The sequence below is a fragment of the Homarus americanus genome, unplaced genomic scaffold (genome assembly GCF_018991925.1).
Source record: "Homarus americanus isolate GMGI-L3 unplaced genomic scaffold, GMGI_Hamer_2.0 scaffold34360, whole genome shotgun sequence".
Taxonomy (NCBI): domain Eukaryota; kingdom Metazoa; phylum Arthropoda; class Malacostraca; order Decapoda; family Nephropidae; genus Homarus; species Homarus americanus.
This window is the reverse complement of record NW_024739403.1, coordinates 8157586-8178422: the sequence shown is the minus strand read 5'-3', so window position 1 is coordinate 8178422 and position 20837 is coordinate 8157586. Positions and strand designations below refer to the sequence as shown.

At 43.2% G+C, this 20837-nt stretch overlaps 1 protein-coding gene across 1 annotated transcript in view; it reads right to left on the bottom strand.

The window, feature by feature from the left end:
- Positions 1–20837, bottom strand: part of LOC121874635 (visual system homeobox 2-like) — a 48895-nt gene that overhangs the window by 17756 nt on the left and 10302 nt on the right. Inside the window, exon 2 of the mRNA XM_042378864.1 lies at positions 1729–1816. Within this exon, the coding sequence (XP_042234798.1) occupies positions 1729–1816 (88 nt within the window). The remainder of the gene's footprint in view (positions 1–1728; positions 1817–20837) is intronic.

The window sequence follows — 20837 nt, the reverse complement described above, 5'->3', positions numbered from 1 at the left end:
TACCCTCCCCACCTACCAGTACCTCACCCCTACCAGCCACCCTCCCCCACCTGCAATGCCCTCCACCACCTGGTACCTCCACCACCTACCAGCACCCTCCACCACCTACCAATTCCTCCACCACCTACCAGTACCTCCCCACCTACAGTACCCTCCCCACCCACCAGTACCTCCCCCACCTACCAGTACCCTCCCACCCACCAGTACCCTCCCACCTACCAGTACCTCCACCACCTACCAGCACCCTCCATCACTTACAGTACCCTCCACCTACCAGTGCCTCCACCTACCAGTACCTCCATCACCAGTACCTCCATCACCTACCAGTACCCTCCCCACCTACCAGTACCATCACCTCACCAGTACCTCCATCACCTGCAGTACCCTCCACCTACCAGTGCCACTCCACCTACCAGTACCTCCACCACCTACCAGCCACCTCCATCACCTACCACCCTCCACCTACCAGTACCCTCCACCCACCAGCCACCCCTCCACCACCTACGTGCCCTCCATCACCTACCAGTACCCCTCCACCAGTACCTCCCACCACCTACCAGCACCCTCCACCTACCACTGCCACCTACCAGTACCCTCCCCCACCTACCAGTACCCTCCATCACCTACCACCACCTGTCACCCTCCACCACCTACAGTACCTCCCACCTCCAGCACCCTCCACCTACCAGTACCCTCCCCCACCTACCAGTACCTCCATCACCTACGTGCCTCACCACCACCAGTGCCCTCCCACCACCAGTACCTCCCACTACCAGTACCTCCACCTGCCAGTACCCTCCACCACCTGCCAGTACCCTCCCCACCTGCAGTGCCTCCACCACCTACCAGTACCCTCCACACCTACCAGTACCCTCCACCACCAACAAACACACCGGTTGTTCCATTTACTTAATAACAAACGAATAAAAACACAAACTTGGCTTATTTTATTCTGTCTAATTTATTCTCTATAATTCATTTGATTTTTAGTTGATTTTAATCAGTTATATTTTTTCCTTGTCATTTATTTTTTATTATATTTTAACTTTAAGGAAAACATTGAATGTTTATCTACTGTCTTTAATTTATTTTATTGGTTATATATATTTTATTACTTATACAGTATTCTATCTACCTGTTTATATACATATATATATATATATATATATATATATATATATATATATATATATATATATATATATATATTTATTTATTTATTTATTTATTTTTCCATGTGTTCATAAATCACTTAATTTTTGTTATTGGATTATAATTATTATTATTATTATTATTATTATTTTTATTTATTATTATTATTTTTATTATTATTATTATTATTATTATTATTATTATTATCAGTTTTCTTGTTTATTGGATTATTGGATTTATTATATATATTTTATTATATAAATATGTATTTTTGGATATTTATGTAATTATTATTTTATTTATTATACATCATTAAATTATTGGTTATTTTATTCTTTTATCATTTTTTTATGTAATTGGATATATAAATAGATAAATAAATAGATGGATAATGGTTTTGGATAAAGAATATAAATATATAGATAGGTAAATAAAGGTTAGATAGAACAATATACATTAATACATCACTAAATTATCTCACCTTGCCACACCTGTTGATAGGACAGGTGTGTTAATTAAGGCTTACCTGTGTCTTCCACACCTGTTGATAGGACAGGTGTGTTAATTAAGGCTTACCTGTGTCTTCTCTTCTTCTTCTTTTTCCTTGAGAGGCCGAGGGAGGAAGGATCACCGGGCTTCCCTAGCAATGACTCTGAGCTGAAGCCTGTTGGTGGAGAAGTGGTGGGGGTTAGTGGTGGAGAAGGGTGGGGGTTGATTAGTGGTGAAGGGTGGGGGGAGTTGGTGTGGTGAAGGTGGGGTTAGTGGTGGAGAAGTGGTGGGGTTGGTGATGGAGGTGGTGGGGTTAGTGGTGGTGGTGGTGCGGGTTAGTGGTGGAAGTGGTGGGGTTAGTGGTGGAGGTGGGGGTTAGTAGTGGTGATGGTGGTGGGTTAGTGGTGGAGAGGTGGGGGTTAGTGGTGGAGAAGGGGTGGGGTTGAGTGGTGGAGAGGTGGGGGTTGGTGGTGTGGAGAGGGGGTGGGGTTAGTGTGTTGGTGGTGGTGGGGGTTAGTGGTGGAGAGGGGTGGGGGTTGGTGTGGAGAGGGGTGGGGTTGGTGGTGGAGAGAGGTGGGTTAGTGGTGGAGAGGTGGGGTTAGTGGTGGAGAGGGGTGGGGTTAGTGGTGGAAGTGGTGGGGGTTGAGTGGTGGAGGTGGTGGGGTTGAGTGGTGGAGATGAGGTTAGTGGTGGAGGGTGGGGGTTGAGTGGTGGAAGTGGTGGGGGTTGGTGGTGGAGAGTGGTGGGGTTAGTGGTGGAGAGTGGTGGGGTTGGTGGTGGAGAGGGTGGGGTTAGTGGTGAGAGGGTGGGGGTTGAGTGGTGGAGAGGTGGTGGGGTTGGTGGTGGTGGGTGGGGGGTTAGTGGTGGAAGTGGTGGGGTTGTTGTGGAAGTGGTGGGGTTAGTGGTGGTAGTGTGAGGGGGGTTAGTGGTGGTGAGAGTGGGGGGGTTAGTGGTGGTGATGGTAGTGGGGGTTGGTGATGGTGATGGTGGTGCGGGTTAGTGGTGGAGAGGTTGAGGGGTTAGTGGTGGAGAATGGTGGGGGTTAGTGGTGGAAGTGGGTGAGGGGTTGTGGAGGTGAAGGGGTGGGGTTGGTGGTGGAGAAGTGGTGGGGTTAGTGTGGAGAGGGGTGGGGGTTGGTGGTGGAGTGGTGGTGGGGTTGGTGGTGGAGAAGGGTGGGGGTTAGTGGTGGTGATGGCTGTGTTAGTGGTGGTGATGGTGGTGCGGGTTAGTGGTGGTGATGGTGGTGCGGGTTAGTGGTGGTGATGGTGGTGCGGGTTAGTGGTGAAGTGGTGGGGGTTAGTGGTGGAAAGTGGGAGTTAGTGGTGGAGAGTGGGGAGGTTGAGTGGTGGAGAGGGTGGGGGTTAGTGGTGGAGAAGGGTGGGGGTTAGTGGTGGTGAAGGTGGGGTTTAGTGGTGGAGAAGGGGTGGGGGTTAGTGGTGGAGAAAGTTGGGGTTAGTGGTGGTGATGGTGGTGCGGGTTAGTGGTGGTGATGGTGGTGCGAGGTTAGTGGTGGTGATGGTGGTGCAGGTGGTGGTGGGAAGTGGTGAGGGGTTAGTGGTGGAGAGGTGGGGTTAGTGGGGTGTGGTTGAGTGGTGGGGTGGGGTTAGTGGTGGAGAGGTGGGGGGTTAGTGGTGGTGAAGTGGTGGGGTTAGTGGTGGAAGTGGTGGGGGTTGGTGGTGGAGGGGTGGGGTTGGTGGTGGAGGGTGGGGGTTAGTGGTGGAGAGGGGGTGGGGTTAGTGGTGGAAGTGGTGGGGTTAGTGGTGGAAGTGGTGGGGGTTAGTGGTGGTGATGGTGGTGCGGGTTAGTGGTGGAAGTGGTGGGGGTTAGTGGTGGAGAAGTGGTGGGGGTTAGTGGTGGAGAAGTGGTGGGGTTAGTGGTGGTGATGGTGGTGCGGGTTAGTGGTGGAAGTGGTGGGGGTTAGTGGTGGAGGTGGGGGTTAGTGGTGGTGATGGCTGTGTTAGTGGTTGTAGTGATGGTGGTTGTAGTGATGGTGGTAACATAATTAATCGTACATTAAGCAATAAATGAAACCAACTTCCCTCAACACTCCCCCTCAACACTCCCTCCCTCAATACTCCCCTCCCTCCACTCCCTCCCTCCAACACTCCTCCCTCCAATACTCCCTCCCTCCAACCTCCCTCCCTCCAATACTCCCTCCCTCCCACACTTCCTCCCTCAGCCTCCCTCCTCTTCCCTCTAACACTCCTCCCTCCAACCTCCTCCCTCCAACACTCCCTCCCTCCTCCCAACACTCTCTACCCTCTTTCTCTCGAAAGTATTATACTCTCTCCTCCCTCCCTTTTCTCCTCCCTCTCTCTCTTCTTCCTTCCACCATTGCTATTCCCCTGCCATCTTCCCTCCCCTTCCTCCCTCCCTCCTTTCTCTATTCTTCCTTCCCTCTATCCCCTTCACTTTTTCCTTCCATCTGTTCTTTCCTTTCTCTCCTACCTTTCCTCCCTTTTTTCTTCCTTCATTTTTTCTCCCTTGTCACCTTCCTTCTCCTCTCCCCTACCCTCCCTCCTCCTCCTTCCCTCCCCTTTCTTCCTCTCTTTTCATCTTTCCTTTTTCTCTTCCTTCCTCCTTTCCCCTTCCTCTCCTCTCCCTCCTTCCCTCCTTCCTCCTCCCCTACCCTCCTTCCTCCTTCCTCCTCCCTCCCTCCTCCTTCCCTCTCTTTCTTCTTTCCCTTCCTCTCCTTCCCTCCCCCCTACCCCTCTCCCTCCACTGTTTCATTATCCACGTCTTTCTAACACTAATCAAGCAATTTCCAGATTTAATTGAGTCTCTGGTGCCGCGTTGGGCCACACTCGGAGTGTCACCCGCACCTGTCACTCGCTAATGGGGTAATGACCAGGTGAATGCCGCCCCCCAACCCCCTGCTGGGCCACAGGGGAAAGGGGCAGGAGAGAGTGAGAGTGAAGCGTGTGTGAGGAGAGAGAGAGAGAGAGATAAATGAATGACTAAATAAATAAATAAGACACAAAACAAATCGATAGATGGAAATTAATCAAGTATATAAATTATTTAAACAACACTAAATGTATTTCTTCTTAATGAAAATCTTACAGCAGAATTTATATCAACATCACGCTGATCGATTTATATATTTTATACATTAATAAACAACAACAACAACTACTACTATATAAACAGTCTATATTATAACAACAACCAAATGTGTATGTTAGGTTATAGATTAGGTTAGGTGAGGTTAGGTTAGGTTGGGTTAGGTTAGGTTGGGTTAAGGTTAGGTTAGGTTAGGTTAGGTTAGGTTAGGTTAGGTTAGGTGAGGTTAGGTTAGGTTGATTGGGTTGGGTTAGGTTAGGATGGAGTTAGGTGAGGTTAAGGTTAGGTTAGGTTAAGGTTAGGTTAGGTTAGGTTAGATTGGGTTGGGTTGGGTTGGGTTAAGGTTAGGTTAGGTTAGGTTAGGTTAGGTTAAGGTTAGGTTGGGTTAAGGTTGGGTTAGGTTGGGTTGGGTGAGGTTAGGTTAGGTTGGGTTAGGTTAGGTTAGGTTTCTTCATCTACGGATACCTAATGTGTTTCGCCTTGTGGAGTCTATGTCTTGTGTACTGTTGTGATATCAGGGGTCCTTCGGAGTCTCTCTCTCTCTCTCTCTCTCTCTCTCTCTCTCTCTCTCTCTTCTCTCTCTCTCTCTCTCTCTCTCTCTCTCTCTCTCTCTCTCTCTCTCTCTCCGTCTCTCTCGTTCCTCTTTTCTTCCCTCCCATTCGTTGACTCTATCTCTCTCTCCGTCTTTCCCTTTTTCTCTCTAACTAACTCCTTCCCTCTTTCTATCCTTTCTCTCTCTCTCTAATCATCTCCCGCCTTCCCCACTCCCTCTTCCCTCCATACCCTCTGTCTGATTCTTTCCCTCTCTCTCTAACTGACTCTTTCCCCTCTCTCCCCCCTCACTCCTCTCTTTCTCTAATTGACTCCTCCCTTCTCTTCCCCCTTTCCCTCTCTCTCTCTAATTACTCTTTTCCTCCATCTCCTCCCCTCCTCCTCTCTTCTCCTAATTGACTCCTCCTTCTTTCCCCATTCCCTCTCTCTCTCTCTCTCCTCCTCCATCTCACCTCCCCTCACTCCTTCCCCTCCTACAGCGTCGTCGTCAGGAAACCACAGAGAACCAGGAAGGACACTTGGTTCTTCCAGAGTGCCTCTCCTCAAGCCCTCAGCTGCCTCTTGGCTTCCTCGCCCCATTGCCTCTCCCAAATACAGTCTAATTACTCCTTGGTGTATGTTGGTTGGGGGGTGGGAGGAGTGAGGGGAGGTGAGGCGAGGTGGAATGTATAGAGGGTAGGGGGGGTAGGGGGTTGGTGTTAGGGAGGAGTTATCACCTGAACATTAGTCACCCTTTGTTTATTTTCCTGGTGAATAAATATTCCTTGACGCTACCTTGGAGGTTAGGAGATGTAGTGTTAGGTTAGGTTAGGTTCGTGAGGTTAGGGTTAGGTTAGGATTGGTATTTGGTTAGAGTTAGGTTAGCTTCATCTGGTTTAATAACAATATAAGTAATGGAATTATTGACTTAAAAAACAAAAACATCTTCTCCCATAGATTATAGCCAATAATATAGTCCCCCCTCTCCCCCCTCTTAAATCAGTCCCCCCTTCATCCTAAAACCAAACCAAGCCCCATCCCTAGCCCCCTCCTCCTACAATCCAAGACCTTGCGGAAATAAAACTTTTAGGCGTGTAAGAACAATATTACCCTCCCCCCCCTTCCCCTTCCTCCCCTCCTTCCTCCTCCTCCTTCCTCCTCCTCCCCTTCCTCCTCCTCCCCTTCCTCCCCTCCCTTCTTTTGTGGTTGTTGTAAATATTCGATACTGATCAACAACAACAACAACAACAACAATCAAAATGGAGCTTAAAAAAACAACAGCTAATTTTTTCTCCAAATATAAAAACCTGATAATAGATAATGTCCAGGTGAGGAATGGGGGTGAGGGAGGAGGAGATGGGAACATTTTTCAAACGTCAAATAATCACTTAATAAACAGAACACATTCGTTGGTGAAGAAAACAATTCCCACCATTTAAGATTTTCTAACTGAAGAAATTTACAAAAAAAAAGAAAGAAAAATAAAGATCTTTTGGGTGTAAAAACAAAAACAACAAAAAACAAGGCAAAAAAAAGTAAAAAAGGAAAAAGTTTGTTTGTAAATGATCATTGTTGAGAGTTTAGTTGTGGGAACCTTGTGTGTGTGGGAGAGGTGTGAAGAGGGAGGAGGAGGAGAGGTCAATAAAGAATAAAGAGGAGGGGGAGGAAGGATGAGAGGGTTGAAGAAGCGAATTTGGGAAAAAAATAAATGATAATAAAGACTTAGATGGCCTCTCTCTCTCTCTCTCTCCTCTCTCTCTCTCTCTCTCATGGTAACTAAACTTCCCATTTCTAGTTTAATAGTAATAATAATAATAATCAAATGGCCGCCTCACTCTTCAATCTCCTTCCCAAGTGAACCACAAGCCTCAACCCCTTCTACACCCTCCACCCACCTCACCCTTCTCTCACCCCACCTCCACCTTCTCCACCCACACCACCACCCCCCACCCCTTCCCACCACCCACATATTTAGGAAGCTTAAGTACCAAATTAGAGTAAATGTTAGTGGACAACCCTTAACCCCCCCTCCTCGGGATGGATTAGCCTCTTCTTGCCTCTACTTCCCCATTTTCTTTTACTAGACCCCCCCTCTCTTCCCTCCTCCTACCTCCTCCTTCCCTATCTTCTCCACTCTTCTCTCTTCCTCCTCCTCCTCCCCACCTTTGAACTCTTTATTAATATATTTCCTCGATAATGGCGGAGAAAAGGAAAAGGAAGAAAATCGGAAGAAGAATAGAACGAAAGAATAAGAGGAAGAAAGAAGAAGAAGAAGAAAAGAAAGAATAATAATAAGATGAAGAAAAAAGAAAGAGGGAAGAAAAAAGGAAGTAGAAGCAGAGGAAGAGGAAGAAACAAGAAGAATATGAAGTCAAGAAGAATATAAAATAGAAGAGGAAGAAGAATAAGAGGCGGGCGAAGCGGCACACGACAGCTCAAAAAGGGTTCAAGTAAGCTTCAACCTAAGTCCTTGAGAGTGAAAGCCAAGACTCACGCCCCGTTCGTTTCCTCTCATCTTGTTCGTGCTCAAGGAGGAAGGGTTGCACGCCCGCACGCCCACAACTGAGGCCCGCCGCGCCTCGCACCGCCACCACCCCCTTACCACAGAATGGGCTGCGGCTTGTGTGAATTAAGACTCACACACGTATGTAAATTTGATGACACCCATAGTAATGACATCACCAGACACCCATAGTAATGACATCACCAGACACCCGTAATGACATCACCAGACACCCATAGTAATGACATCTCACCAGACACCCATAATGACATCACAGACACCCATAGTATGACATCACCAGACACCCAATAATGACATCACCAGACGCCCATAGTAATATCACCAGACACCCATAGTAATGACATCACAGACACCCTTAATGACAACTCACCAGACACCCATAGTAATGACATCACCAGACACCCTTAATGACATCACCAGACACCCATAGTAATGACATCACCGGACACCCATAATGTGACATCACCAGACACCCATAAGTAATGACATCACCAGACACCCATAGTAATGACATCACCAGACACCCATAGTAATGACATCACCAGACGCCCATAGTAATGACATCACCAGACACCCATAGTAATGACATCAGGGGACAACCCTTAACTCCTCTCCTCTTATACTACGTCAAGTGATGCATAACTACGTGGGTGGTGATGCATAACTTCGTGGGTGGTGATGCAGCTACGTGGGTGGTGATGCATAACGTGGTGGTGATGGTGATGCTAACTACGTGGGTGGTGATGGTGATACTATAACTTCGTGGGTGGTGATGCATAACTACGTGGGTGGTGATGCATAACTACGTGGGTGGTGATGCATAACTACGTGGGTGGTGATGCATAACTACGTGGGTGGTGATGCAAAACTTCTCTCTCTCTCTCTCTCTCTCTCTCTCTCTCCTCTCTCTCTCTTCTCTCTCTCTCTCTCTCTCTCTCTTCTCTCTCTCTAACACCATCATGGGAGAGAGTGAGAGAGAGAGAGAGTGAGAGAGAGAGGTTAAGTACCGAGGTTCTCGACGGACGAAGGAGAGACAAAGAGATACCCGGAAAGAGATCGAGAGAAGGAGAAGAGAGAGATATGAGAGAAGAAGAAGAAAGAGAAGAGAGATGCTAGAGAAGAAAGAAGAAGAAGAGGAAGAAGAAGAGGAAGAAGAAGAAGAGAAGCAGAAGAAGAAGAAGACCAGTGAACGAATTAGTACAATAGATTAGCGCTGTTCATTGGACGGCTGGAGGAGGTGGTAGGGGTTGGAGGGACATGGGTGGGGGAGGAGGAGACATGGGTGAGTGTAGGGGAGGGGTGGGGGGTATATTGGATGGTGTGAGATGAAAGTTTCTTCCTTCAACCTCCTCACCACCCCCATTCCCCCTCCATCTTCTTCCCTCCCTCGTCCCTACCCTCTCCCCCTCCCTCCCTCCCTCTCCCCTTCCTTCCCCAACAACACATTCCCCAAAGTCTTTCTCCAAAATAAGTAAAAAAATATAATCGCACAAATAATTCGTAAATCAATGGCGATTTACTGTTATTATTATTGTTATTATTATTATTATTATTATTATTGTTGTTATTATTATTATTATTATTATTATTATTATTATTATTATTATTATTATTATTATTATTATTAATGTGTTAGTAGTTATCAGATGGTTTTCTCTCTCTCTCTCTCTCTCTCTCTTTCTCTCTCTCTCTCTCTCTCTCTCTCTCTCTTCTTCCCACATACAAACCATTCCATTAATCCCCTTCACACCCATACCATCCCACGAATACTTTTTCCATACTGATCCCTTCCTTCATTAACCTTTTCCCTTGTGTTTTCCCTTTTCATAAATCTCCTTCCCTTTGCTCCTATCCCAGCGCCCCTTTCCCTTCCCCTTGTACCCCCTCTTCCCACCGTTAATTTTCAGATCTGATTCTTCTCCTCCTCCTCCTTCTCCTCTTCCTCCTCCTCTTCCCTCCCCGTTCCCACCTCCTCATATTACCACCTTCGTCCGTATTTAGAATAGGTATTATCTCTCTGTCTCCCTGCCTCTCTCTTTCTTTCTTTCCTTTATTTCTTTCTTTTCATCGCATTTCTATTGTAGGCTAATCAATAACTCTCTCTCTCTCTCTCTCTTTTTTTACAGAACTAGATACATACATATATATATAAAACATTAATTTCTCATCTGACTGAACACTTGAAGGCAAAATTTATTTCATTTCACGAGTAGATGCGTTTGTGGCCGCCATTGACTCACAGCATCAAAGAGACAGTTGATGGTTTAATAGCATCCCTCACCCCCTCCCCGATTGACATGTTGATTGGTTTTATATTATATTTTGGGTGGGTTTATATTCGGGTTATAGGTTTATTATAATCCAATCGTGAATTTATTGTATTTTTTTTGTTTTTACCAATGTTTTTTTTTTTTTAGGGGTTAAATTTCTGGTGATGTGAGTTTGTAAATATTATTATGTAAATGATTAATTAGTTTTGTTTTATATGTGGAAATAGATAATTAGTTGATTAATTAAGCAGTTTTATTTGTTCTTATTTTTTCATGGAATAGTTTTGGATATATGTAAATAATGTATTATAATTAGTCTTCTGATTTAAATTTTTATTCAATTCGTTTCTGTGTGTAAATATGGAAATTAATTTGACTTTATTTAACCTGATGCTTTAAAGGTGTATGGAAATATATAACATGAATTAATTGAAAATATTACCCGGTAGAGAAATATTTGTCTATGAATATTACTCACAAGAATATTACCCCATTTAACACTTACAAGTTAATGAAGATGAAATTAATTGTGTGATAAAAAAATAAATGATATTTTTATACTAATATAAACACAAATAATTAAAGGGATAAAAATTATTAGATGTATATATATAAATTACCAGGCGCACAAAAAATTACTAGATGTGTATATAGAACTTAGTAGATGTATATATATAAATAATAATAGATCAATTATTTTATTATAATTCACTGGATTCTGAAATAATTGAAATATTGATAATTGACGGTTAAATTATCTATATTACTGCACTGAAAATGTTAATAATTCAAAAGAGTGAAAATTTGTTGTTATCCCTCGGCTTGTGTATAATAATAATAATAATAATAATAATAATAATAATAATAATAATAATAAAAGATAAACTCTATTTCAAACACATATATAGTATTTTTATTTGCTATTTATTCGTTCTTTACATTAATTACACAATCACCATTTAATTATTACCATTTCACTGTCGTTATTTTTGTTAAGAGTCCAGGGAATTTTGCCCACAGCTGTACACATTATCAAATTAAATCTGTCCAGGTGTACAGGTTTATTACCATAGTACCGCTGAGTGATTACCTATAGTAATTATAGTTGTGTCTCTTTAAGTGGAAATTATTGATGATTATAGTGTTTATTACCCTAAGATGCGTATTAAAAAGACCTTAGTTGTTGACGCTTATAGTGAGACATACCATTAACAACTCTCTCTCTCTCAGCCTGTCTGTCTTGTGTGTCTAAGTGTCAGTCTTGCTCTCACCAGGCTGTCATCTCCTCTACAGACGAGCCTTGCATTTCAACCATCTTCCCCCACAAGCTGTCACCACCATCTTATTTTCTCTTCTCCCTCCTTCTACCTTCCTCCTACCTCCCTCCCTCCCCCTACCTCCTCCCTCCCTCCCTCCCTCCTCCTAACCTCCTTACCTCTTTTTTCCTCCCTCCTGGGACCCACACTCCCCAGCTCTCCATTCCCTCCCTTCCTTTCCTCCTACCCTTCCCTTGCTCCCTTAACTCCCTTTTCTTCACCCCCTCACCTACCCCCTCCATCTTCTCTTTTCTCCCTCTCTCCCTCAACCTATCTCCTATTCTTCATCTCTTTTTCACTTTCTCTCTTCCTTTCTATCCTATATCTCCCTCGCTGCTTCTCCTTTTCCCACACCTCTCCCACCTCTCTCTCTCCCTTCCCAACTCCCTCTCCCTGTCTCTCCCTCTCCCTGTCTCTGTTCCTCCACGGGGATGAGATATCAGGGCAGGATGAAAGGAATCTGTCTACCTTTGATCACGAATTTCCTGATTACTAGTTCGTGGGCTCATTGTCGTATTGGTTCTTGGCAACGATGCAAAGAGACAACACACACACACACACACACACACACACACACACACACACACTCACACACACACACACACACACACACACACACACACACACACACAGTCCCAGCCAGGTGTGTGGGGAGGGGTGTAGGGAAGGTGTGAGGATGTAAGATGCGTGTGTGTTGGGGTGTGGAGAGGTGTGTGTGTGTGTGTGTGTGTGTGTGTGTGTGTGTGTGTGTGTGTGTGTGTGTGTGTGGAGGGTGTGGGAAGACCTGAGTATAAGGGAGGTGTATGTCAGTGTATGTCTAGAAGCAACTGTCAGAAATACAATAGATGAAGTGTATTGTATATATGTTTAAATTTCTATAACATACACATCGTAAATTATGTTAGATTAGGTTAGGTTAGGTTAGGTTAGGTTAGGTTTATATTATTATTATTATTATTATTATTATTATTATTATTATTATTATTGTTATTATTATTATTATTATTATTATTATTATTATTGTTATTATTATTATTATTATTATTATTATTATTATTATTATTGTTGTTGTTGTTGTTTTTGTTGGTATTATTATATTAGTATTATTTATTTGTTTATTTGTATTATTATCGTATTTTTAAGTTCTAAGTTTGTTTTACTGTTATTTATTTGTTCGTAATTCTAATTTACTGATTTTATTTTCCTTGTTTTCCGCGTTTGGTTGTATATTTTTTTTTATTACGATTATATTGAACTCGCGGGAAAACTTACTGAAAAATTACTAAATAAAAAAGACGGAGTGTGATGTGTTTATACTGATGACGATAGTAAGGATAACGACCCCAATAACGATAACGACCCCAATAACGATAACGACCCCAATAACGATAACGACCCCAATAACGATAACGACCCCAATAACGATAACGACCCCAATAACGATAACGACCCCAATAACGATAACGACCCCAATAACGATAACGAACCCCAATAACGATAACGACCCCAATAACGATAACGACCCCAATAACGATAACGACCTAATAACGATAACGACCCCAATAATGATAACCTCCCCAATAACTATAACGAACCCCAATAACGATAACGACCCCATAACGATAACGAACCTCAACGATAACGACCCCAATAACGATAACGACCCCAATAACGATAACGAACCCCAATAACGATAACGACCCCAATAACGATAACGAACCCCAATAACGATAACGACCCCAATAACGATAACGAACCCCAATAACGATAACGACCCCAATAACGATAACGAACCCCAATAACAATAACGACAACGACTCCCAAATAACGACAACGATAACGACTCCGACAACGATAAAGACAACTATAACGACTCCGACACCAACAACAGCAACAACGACGACTTTCATTAATAACGACACCAAAACGACAATCGGTTATAAATACAACTAATAACAATAACCGTTAAGTAACAGATTTTTTCTTATATAATTTTTGTATGTCAAGTAGTGTATATTATTGCCTGTATATAGTATGTTAAGTATTAAGAATATATTAGTACTGCAGTGGTGACGTGACTTTTATTATTATTATTATTATTATTATTATTATTATTGTTGAAGTGTAAGTCAAAATTTTTATCAGTTTATTCATTTCAAAATATATAAAAAATACATAAAACTGATAATTATTGTAAGAAATAATCCATGAAAGTGAAGTATATTTTGTGTATGTATTTAAAAACTAAAAAACAAAATCAGTATTGTGAAATTTAATTATTTTTTGTTAATAAATTTTGTAAAACCCAAAAAAATAATACTCATTAATTGTACAGATGATTTGTTACTACATAATTATTGTGAAACTAAATATGAAAGAAAATTATGAGGCAACAATTTTTAGTAAAGAAATAAACTGCAGACGTGAAGTAAATTAAAATATACCAATAATTTTACTTTTTTTACAGTTAATAAAAAACTTGTATCTCATTTACGTCTCATTTACGGTTTATTGAAGAAAAAAACTAAAATAAAATAAAAGTAACATGAATAGAAAATTAATAAGACAGAAATAAATCAAAATAAGTTAAATATTATTAGAACATAGAAGAATTGGGTAAATAATATTGTAGTAAATAAGAATGGAAAGATTAGGGAAATATATCAGGAATCTTACTCACAAAGTTTAGAACATTCCCCTATGAAAATTTAATCCAGGTAATTTAAAGTTTTTAAATATTAATGATAGTAAAAATCACTCAAAGAATATTATTATTATTATTATTATTATTATTATTATAGGAAGGCTTCACCTGGAAAATAATGTCATGAATATTTTTGTTATTATTTTATATATTTATTTTAAGATAACGTTTGTGTTGTGTCATCTCTTATCATGTAGTGAAGATAAAGATAAGTATTGAGTAACTATTTATATTAATATAAATTTGACGACTTACATAACCACCCGTACACACACACACACACACACACACACACACGAGATAGTCTCCCCCAACTCTCACTAACACACAAACTTCCATAATATTAAGAGATTATTTTTCTCGCTAAATTCCTCTCCAGCGAGTTGTTTGTTTGTTTGTTTGTGTTGGTCAAGATTTTGTTTTTGTTTGCTTCAGTTGTCGGTATTATGAAGCTTCGTTCCACAAGGTGTATCGGAGAGTTGTATGACTTGTATTGTCTCATATTTAATACTTGTTGTCTTGTGTATGAAGCGATTTTTCTGTATGTTCTTGGGGATTGTGTTTATTGGTGTGTTTAAATCTATCAGATGACGATGTAGAGACACACAGCTTTTAGAGGAATGGGGAGGAGGCGGTAGGTGATGTTTGGCGGGTGTTCGGCTGTACCTCAGGAAACATTGTCACTGCTTGGTTATATATCGTTACTGCATGGCCATAATATCGTCATTGGTCACTCATTGGATCTCTCATCGTCACTGGATGGCCACACACACTGTCACTCCACACACACTGTCGCTGGCCACACACCGTTACTGGTCACAAACCGTTACTGGTCACACACCCCCACTGGCCACACATCGTTACTGGCCACACATCGTCACTGTCCACACACCGTCACTGGTCGCACATCGTCACTGCCCACACACCGTCACTGCCCACACACCGTCACTGGCCACACACCATCATTGTCTACACACCATCACTGGCCACCCACCGTCACTGGCCGCACGCCGTCACTGTTCACACACCGTCACTTTGCCGCACATCGTCACTGTCCACACACCGCCAATGGTCACACACCGACACTGGCCACACACCGTCATTGTCTACACACCGTCACCGTCCACACACCGTCACTGGCCAATCACTGGCCACACACCGTCATTGTTCACACGCCGTCACTGGCCACCCACCGTCACTGGCCGCACGCCGTCACTGTTCACACACCGTCACTTGCCGCACATCGTCATTCACACACCGCCACTGGCCACACACCGACACTGGCCGTACGCCGTCACTGTTCATACACCGTCACTTGCCACTCATCGTCACTGTCCACGCCACTGGCCACACACCGTCAACTAGCCACACACCGTCACTGGCCACACACCGTACTGGCCACACACCGTCACTGGCCGCACGCCGTCACTGTTCACACCGTCAGTTTGCCGCACACCCTGACTGTCCACACATCGTCACTTGCCGCACACCGTGACTGTCCACACCCGCCACTGGCCACACCGTCACTGGTCACACACCGTCACCGTCCACACACCGTCACTGTCCGCACACCGTTTCGTCCACACACCGTCGTCCACGCACCGTCACTGGCCACTTACCGTCACCATCCACACCGTCACTGGCCACACACCGTCACTGGCCACACACCGTCACCATCCACACACCGTCACTGGCCACACACCGCCACTGTCCGCACACCGTTACTGTCCACACACCGTCACTGTCCACACACCGTCACTGGCCACACACCGTTACCATCCACACACCGTCACTGGCCACACACCGTCACCACACACACCGTCACTGGCCATCGTCACTGGCCACACACCGTCACTGGCCACACACCGTCACTGTCCACACACCGTCACTGGCCACACACTGTCACCATCCACACACCATCACTGTCCGCACACCGTACTGTCCACACACCTTACTGTCCACACACTGTCACTGTCCACACCGTCACTGGCCACACACCGTCACCGCCCACACCGTTACTGTCCACACACCGTCACTGGCCACACACCGTCACCGTCCACACACCTCACCATCCACACACCGTCACTGTCCACACACCGTCACTGTCCACACACCGTCACTGTCCACACACCGTCACTGTCCACACACCTTCACCATCCACACACCGTCACTGTCCACACACCGTCACTGTCCACACACCTTCACCATCCACACACCGTCACTGTCCACACACCGTCACTGTCCACACACCGTCACTGTCCACACACCGTCACTGTCCACACACCTTCACCATCCACACAGTCACTGTCCACACACCGTCACTTCCACACACCGTCACTGTCCACACACCGTCACTGTCCACACACCGTCACTGTCCACACACCTTCACCATCCACACACCGTCACTGTCCACACACCGTCACTGGCCACACACCGTCACCATCCACACACCGTCACTGTCCACACACCGTCACTGGCCACACACCGTCACCGTCCACACACCTTCACTCATCCACACACCGTCACTGTCCACACACCTTCACCATCCACACACCGTCACTGTCCACACACCGTCACGTCCACACCGTCACTGTCCACACACCGTCACTGTCCACACACCGTCACCGTCCACACACCTTCACCATCCACACACCGTCACTGTCCACACACCGTCACTGTCCACACACCGTCACTGGCCACACACCATTACCAGAATATAAGACTATACTGTATATATAAACCATCACTTTGTTCGGTCAGGTTTGGTTAGGTTAGGTTTGGTTCGGTTCTGTTAGGTTCGGTTAGGTTTGGTTAGGTTAGGTTAGGTTTGGTTCGGTTCTGTTAGGTTCGGTTAGGTTAGGTTAGGTTTGGTTCGGTTCGGTTAGGTTCGGTTAGGTTAGGTTACTAGGTTAGGTTAGGTGTTAGACTGAACATTGTGACTCATATTAACACACCATCTTGTCTTAGTTTTATTTGAAGTATAAATATTTGACTCTTGAAAATTCTTTAATTATTTATTTATTTATTACTTTATTTCTTTATTTATTACTTTATTTCTTTATTTATTACTTTATTTATTGATATATATTTTTCGTACTTAACTATTTACGTTGTTTGTGTTATTCATATTTATAAGGTTGGATGATTATGGTAGACATTTTGATAACTAAATAAGAATAATAATGAAAATGACGATGACATTAATACGAATGTTATAGTTTATTACTGATAATGATAATAATGATGTTAATTTTATACAGCCCTGTATGGAATAATTATTTATTGATTTATGATGTGTGTGTGTGTGTGTGTGTGTGTGTGTATGTGTGTGTGTGTGTGTGTGTGTTACGTCATTGATTTGCGGATTTAAATTACATTACGAAAATTTCTCTCAATACAGAAGTCGTTCCCTGGTGCAGCGTCCCTCGGCTTAATTAAGTAAGGTGAGTTGCGCAGTGCCTCCCTCGTCACCACACCACTACCACACCACAACCATCACCACTACCACACCACTACCAAAACCATCACCACACTACTACCACACCACAACCACCACCACAACGACAACAACCACCACCACCACACCAACCACACTTTATAAAAAAAAAAATTAAACATAATGAAATATAGATTATTGGAATTACAGAAGTTGGAGCAGCTCACTTTAACTAGGTGGGGGGCCTTGGTGGGTGGGGGGTGGGGGGGCAGGGGGGTGGCATCATCCACAACAACAAGGGAATAAGCAATCAGATGGTATTATCCATTACGCCCACACCCTACCAATCTCCGTAATGATGGCTGCCTGTTTAAACCCTCAACAAAATGCCTGCAGGGATAAAACATTCTACACTATTTCTAATCACAACCTGATCTATCTCACTATCTCACTTTCTCACTTTTTCACTTTTCCAACATATTACACAATTTTTTTTTTAATAATTTTATAAGTGAGCCGATAAGTGTGGGAGAATGGAGTACTTATTAGAGTGAAATTTATGAAAAATATTAATATGTATATCTTTTATTTATATGTTTTTGTTTTTTTTAATTAGTGAGAAGTAAGTTACAATTTCAAACAAAAACAAGGTGGTTAATTTGATGTTTGTTAAGTAGTTCTAACGAAGCTATAATAATAATAATAATAATAATAATAATAATAATCCACTAATAATAATAACAATAACAACAATAATAATAATAAACAATAACAACAACGATGATAATAATAATAATAATAATAATAATAATAATAATAATAATAATAATAATAATCGTAACTACGCCACAGGTAGAGAGGAGACAGGTGTAGGTAGGTAGGTGAGGGAGGAGACACCTAGCGTTATAATGGTCTCGAGCTGGCATTACCAATCACGGATATTGAAGTAAAATCGTGGAGAGCGTCGGCCGGGTTTTATTGGTGCCGTTACGACTAATTGTTGCACCTCTCTCTCTCTCTCTCTCAGTCAAAACAAAACAATAATCATTCCATCGCTAAAAAAAAAAATCCCACGCTTGAAATTCCTCCCTTATCTCTTCCCCCCCCCTGCCCCCCTTGTTCTTCTTACCCCCTTCCCCTGTCTCTCTCTTCCCCTTCTAAGCTCTTGACTTTTTAAATCCTCCCCACCCCCTACACTAGTCTTCCTCTCCCTTTCCCTCCTCCCGCCTTTCCCATTTCCCTCTTCTAACCATCTTCCATCTCTTTCTTTATTCTTCCTTATCTCTTATGTCCTTGACTATTCAACTTCATCATACTCCTTCTTCTCTTCTTTTTCCTCCTCCTCCTGTTCATCCCTCCTTCCTATTCCTTCTTTTATCCCTTCCTTCTATCCATTTCTTCCATCTTCGTGTTTTCTTCCTACTACCTATCACCTACCATTCTCTATTCTTCTGCCTTCCTTCCTTCCTTCATCACCTCTAGTTTATCCTTATTTTCATCCCTTCCATTATCCTCCTATCCATCCTCGCTTCAATTTCTTTTCTTTTTACCTCAGGATAGACGAGACCAAAGGAAAAGATAAAGAAAGAGGAAAAAAAAGTGGAAAAAAATCACTTATCCACGCGGCCGACACTTCTGGGAGAGCTTAAAAAAAATATTATTCCCAAGTTAATAAAACCTACTAACCGGCCATTCTAAATTTGCCACCGTAATTACATAGGTACGGGAAGCTACCAGCAATTATGTTAATTTCATCATTTAGGCTAATTGGGTGTCAGATAGAATCGCTAGTTCGAACCTCGTTTACTGGCCTGTTGGTGAGGGTGGGAGGGGAGATGGGAAGGGGGAGGGGAAGGGGGTAGGGTGGATAGTGTGAAGGGTGGAGGGGTGATAGTGGAGGTAGGGGAGGTGAGGGGAGGGTTATGGTTGGGGGAATGCGTTAATAAGTTGTAAAAGAGGTGGTGGGAAAGTGGGGGAGGGGGTGATATGGAGGGAATGGAGGTCTGGGGGATGGAGGGAAAGGGGGAGAATGAGGAGGGGGAGAGATAGTGTGAGAGTGGAGGTGGGAGGAGAGGTAGGTAGGGGAAAGAGAGAGGACGGAGAGGGAGGAGGGAAGGGGTATTACCGAGTGGGGATGGATTAATAAAAAAAGAGGGGCTTGTGAGGGAAGGAAGGAAGGAGGGAGGGAGGGGGGTAAGTAAACAAGGGAAAGGAAAGTGTGAAAATAGGATTGACAAGAGAGAGGGAAGGGGATAGTGGAATGGAGAGGGGAGGGGGAATGGAGAGTGGGGTGGATATACTTGTGATATTAATATTTAACGATGGACACAATTGCTTCTATCTTCGTTTTAAAAAGTTATTGTTTAGTTAAGTCAAATTATAAGACTTACTGATTGCTGTTTTAAAATTATTATACTACTATTTTCTTTTGAACTTTTTAAGGCTGATCGTCGCAGGATAGAGCTTTTTTTGTTAAATTTTCCCAGGATAAAGAATTTTTTTTTAGGGGGGGGGGAATTATCCTGGGTTTTTAGAACTTTATCACCAAGAACCTTATTTTGTTGAAGCTTAATACATTACACTATTAATAACAGTCTTCAACAACAAGTATACCCAGTAGTTGTTGAATCACGTTTAGAGCTACAATAGGGACTTCTCACGCCGATTCCTATTGGTTAAGTCTACAGTAAGAATCCTTCCCGCCTGTTCCTATTGGTCAAGACTGCAGTATGAATCCTTCCCGCCTGTTCCTATTGGTTAAGACTGCAGTATGAATCCTTCCCGCCTGTTCCTATTGGTCAAGACTGCAGTATGAATCCTTTCCGCCTGTTCCTATTGGTTAAGACTGCAGTAAGAACCCTTCCCCTTTTCCTATTGGTCAAGACTGCAGTATGAATCCTTCCCGCCTGTTCCTATTGGTTAAGACTGCAGTATGAATCCCTCCCGGCTGTTTCTATTGGTTAAAACTGCTCTAAGAGTCTCTTCCGCCTGTTCCTGTTGGTCAAGCTCCTCGGGTACTGAAAATAAACTAAACAGAACCCAAGTCTTCGCAATAACACGTAGAGAACTTGAAAACATCGAAGAGAACATAGAGTGAACTAAAGAACACTTGACGTCATTTTTCGTAGTCGCTTCGAATAATAATGAATAATAATAATAATAATAATAATAATAATAATAATAATAATAATAATAATAATAATTTAATTCGATACCCTTAATATATTGTTAAGTATAATATAAAGACAGACAAAACACAGACAGACAGACAGACAGACAGACAGACAGACAGAAATAGCCCCCGTCACGCCTCAAGTTATACCCGAGACTAAATTATTAAAGTCGACACCAG